The sequence below is a fragment of the Meleagris gallopavo genome, unplaced genomic scaffold (genome assembly GCF_000146605.3).
Source record: "Meleagris gallopavo isolate NT-WF06-2002-E0010 breed Aviagen turkey brand Nicholas breeding stock unplaced genomic scaffold, Turkey_5.1 ChrUn_random_7180001873843, whole genome shotgun sequence".
Lineage (NCBI taxonomy): Eukaryota > Metazoa > Chordata > Aves > Galliformes > Phasianidae > Meleagris > Meleagris gallopavo.
In genome coordinates, this window is record NW_011138522.1 from 3,235 (window position 1) to 6,057 (window position 2,823).

Sequence of the window (2,823 nt, forward strand, 5' to 3'; positions counted from 1 at the left end):
CGGGACGGAGCGGGGCGCTGCTGGGACGGGGTGGGAGCCCGCGGTGTCCGAGTTACAGGGGCGCGGAGACGCGGAGTGTCTCGGGTTGAAAAGGGCCCCTAAGGACCGTGGAGTCCGACTGCAGAGATGGGAGGGAAGGAGCTTCCTGAAGAGGCTCCCTGAGGGCGATACATCCCAGCTCCTGCCGCGTTCAACAGGAGCCGGAAACACGCGGCTGCGGGCAACCCTGGGTAGGGATGAGGGCTGCTGGTCCCCTGCTGAGCTGTGCTTCCTTCCAGGCTGCCTGGTGTGTCCTGCCCGCACGCATCCTGCTGGTGCTGACCTGTCAGAAAGGCATCCAGGTGAGGTGTTTTCCTGCACGGGGTGACCGACGCTCACGGCACTGGGAAGGTAGACTCGCTGGGGTGGCAGCTGGGCTCAGGGCCGTGTAAGCAGAGCACCGCTGCTCCCTTTTGGAGGTCCCTTGGGGCAGCGGTGGAGCACAAGGCTGTAGGAGCTTTGCCACTGTCTGGGTCTCGTTCGTCTTTTTTTCTCTTTCCAGATGTATGAATCAGATGGATCCATCATGGTGTATTGGCACGCGCTGGACATCGCAGAGCAGCCTCCAGGTAAATCCCACAGCAGGAGCGCAGCGAGGAGCCCCTGGGCCCTCTGCCCTCTCTTCCCATGGCGGTGACACCGAGCGTTCCTGTCGTGCAGCCCGGTTCCTGCTGGCTGGAGACACCCACAGCATTGCTCCTGTGTCCAGGCTGCACTGAGCCAGGCCGGGGCCGCTCAGCAACTTAGCAGAAGTGTCTGCAGGGGGTTCTGCATCACCCCAGCTCCACTATGCAGGCACAGCGTGGGCTTGGGGTGGGTGGATGGGGACCCATTGTGGCAGCTGCAGCAGGGATGGCACTCACACCAGCATCCTGGTGATGATGTGAGCTGCTGCAGGCTGCAACCCAGCCAGCTCCTGGTTCCCTTTCAGCACAAGCGGCGTTTGCCCGAGGGATCTCTGCAGCAGGAGAACGTTTCATCTGCGTGGGTGAGTGAAGCACCGGGAGGAAGAACGGGCAGGGCTGCACCAGGTGGTGTTCGTGTAGCCACGGGTGAAGCAGGGTGATGTGGTGACAGCTGAAGGAGCTGCGCTCAGCTCGTGGCTCCTGCAGGGAAGCGCTCTGTGTGAGTGAGCCTCACATGGGCACAGGGCCTGGGGGAGAGCGTGGTGTGACTGCAGCCATGGTGCGGGCTGGGCGTGGGTGGTGGGACGGCGGGACAGCGGGACAGCAGGACAGCGGGACAGCAGGACAGCAGGACAGCAGCCCCTGCCAACACCTCCGGTGCGCTCCTCCTGCAGGGCTGTCCTCTGGGATGGTGCTGGTGTTCGACATCCCCCAGAAAGGGACCAACATCACGGTGAGTGAGGTCCTGAAGGAGCACCGCGACGCCATCACCGACATCGCTGCCGAGCTGGGCCAGGCGCCGGTACGTGTGTGGCTGCCAGCAGCTGCTGGGGCCAAAGTGCCCCATGAGGGGGGCGGGGGGCTGCAGCTGTCCCTCGGCGCTGCGGCTGCCTGGGGCCATCCTAACACGTGGCACGGTGCCCTCCTCGGCCCAGCCTGGTCTCTGCTGCCTGCAGGCAGCGTTTTGTAGGTGGCCGAGTCTCGGTCCCAGTTGGCCGGATTCTGGGAAGACAAACTGCTGAGGCAGAGACTGTCTTGACAGGGATGAGGAGCTGAGGCCCTTTCGCACAAAGAGTGACTGTGAGAGTGTGACTAATTGCCAGAGAATAGCCTGTGATACATCAGGGTGCGTGCCAGGACACAGAAGAGCTATTGAAAGCTAAAGACCAGACTTGTAACAAGAGCAAGCGAGCAAAACTGGCCGTGAATAAACACACACCGGAATGCAAGTTCCCACCATTAGGGAGCTACTGGCACAGACCCTCCTGCGCAGTGGGGTGAAGAGGGGCACAGCCCCATCCTCCCCCATCTGCACAGAGATCCCGGGCACTGAGGGACATGGGGCCGTGATTCTGCCCAAGCCCAGCTCCGGGAGCTGGGGAAGCTGAGGGCAGTGCTGCTCCTGGGGCGGGGGGCTCCTGGGGGCAAACCCTGCTTCCCCTCACTGCCCTCAGCGGATGGGAGGAGGTGTCACCAGCAGCACGGTGACCCTTCTCGTGTCAGACGGAATAACTCTGCCCAATTACGGAGCTCAGTCTGAAATCGGGATGGGGCTTCCTTTGGTTCGTTCTGCAGACGCACTAATTGGCTTCCTCGTTACCCGTGCATCTTTCCCAACGAGGACGCTTTGATAACTTTCTCTAATTAGGTGCGTTTAACTTTCTCTGCGTTTGGGACTCCCTCGAACAATTAATTGCTTAGAACTCGTTCCCAATTAGCCTGGATATGGAGCTCGTTTGTCAGAGCTGTTCTGTCGTCCCGCTCTGCCTGACTGGTCTCCAACACGCTGCTCTGCTCTGCAGTGAGCAGAGGGACGGTGCCTTGCGTGAAACCCCGGAGCGGCCTGTGTGAGGGTGATGTGTGTTGAGACTCCAAGGCAGAGGGAGGAGACGCAGTTCTCACGAATTTCCCCCGTGTGCAATTAGCATTGCCAAACACCGACATGTTTAAACTGAAACTCTCACACACGGTCACGGCTAAGCCTTCCTCTTTCACAGAATGTCAGCAGTTTCTGTGGGCAGTTGAACTTTAAGCTTGTTGTGCTGCAGGCCGTGGCTTTTATGCGCAGCAGCTCTGGCTGTGCTGGCAGCAGCAGCTTCTGCCTGGCATCGGTCAGCAGCTCACTGCCCTCCGCCACCGCTGAGCCTCGGCTGCTCCC

General features: G+C 61.0%; 1 protein-coding gene across 1 annotated transcript in view; it reads left to right on the forward strand.

Annotated features, from left to right (window-relative positions):
* The first annotated feature begins 11 nt into the window (after window positions 1–11).
* Window positions 12–2,823, forward strand: part of WDR54 (WD repeat domain 54) — a 4,185-nt gene continuing 1,373 nt past the window's right edge. The window contains exons 1-4 of the mRNA XM_019611208.2: window positions 12–341; window positions 542–608; window positions 971–1,027; window positions 1,340–1,471. Of these exons, the coding sequence (XP_019466753.1) occupies window positions 237–341; window positions 542–608; window positions 971–1,027; window positions 1,340–1,471 (361 nt within the window). The 5' untranslated portion in view covers window positions 12–236. The remainder of the gene's footprint in view (window positions 342–541; window positions 609–970; window positions 1,028–1,339; window positions 1,472–2,823) is intronic.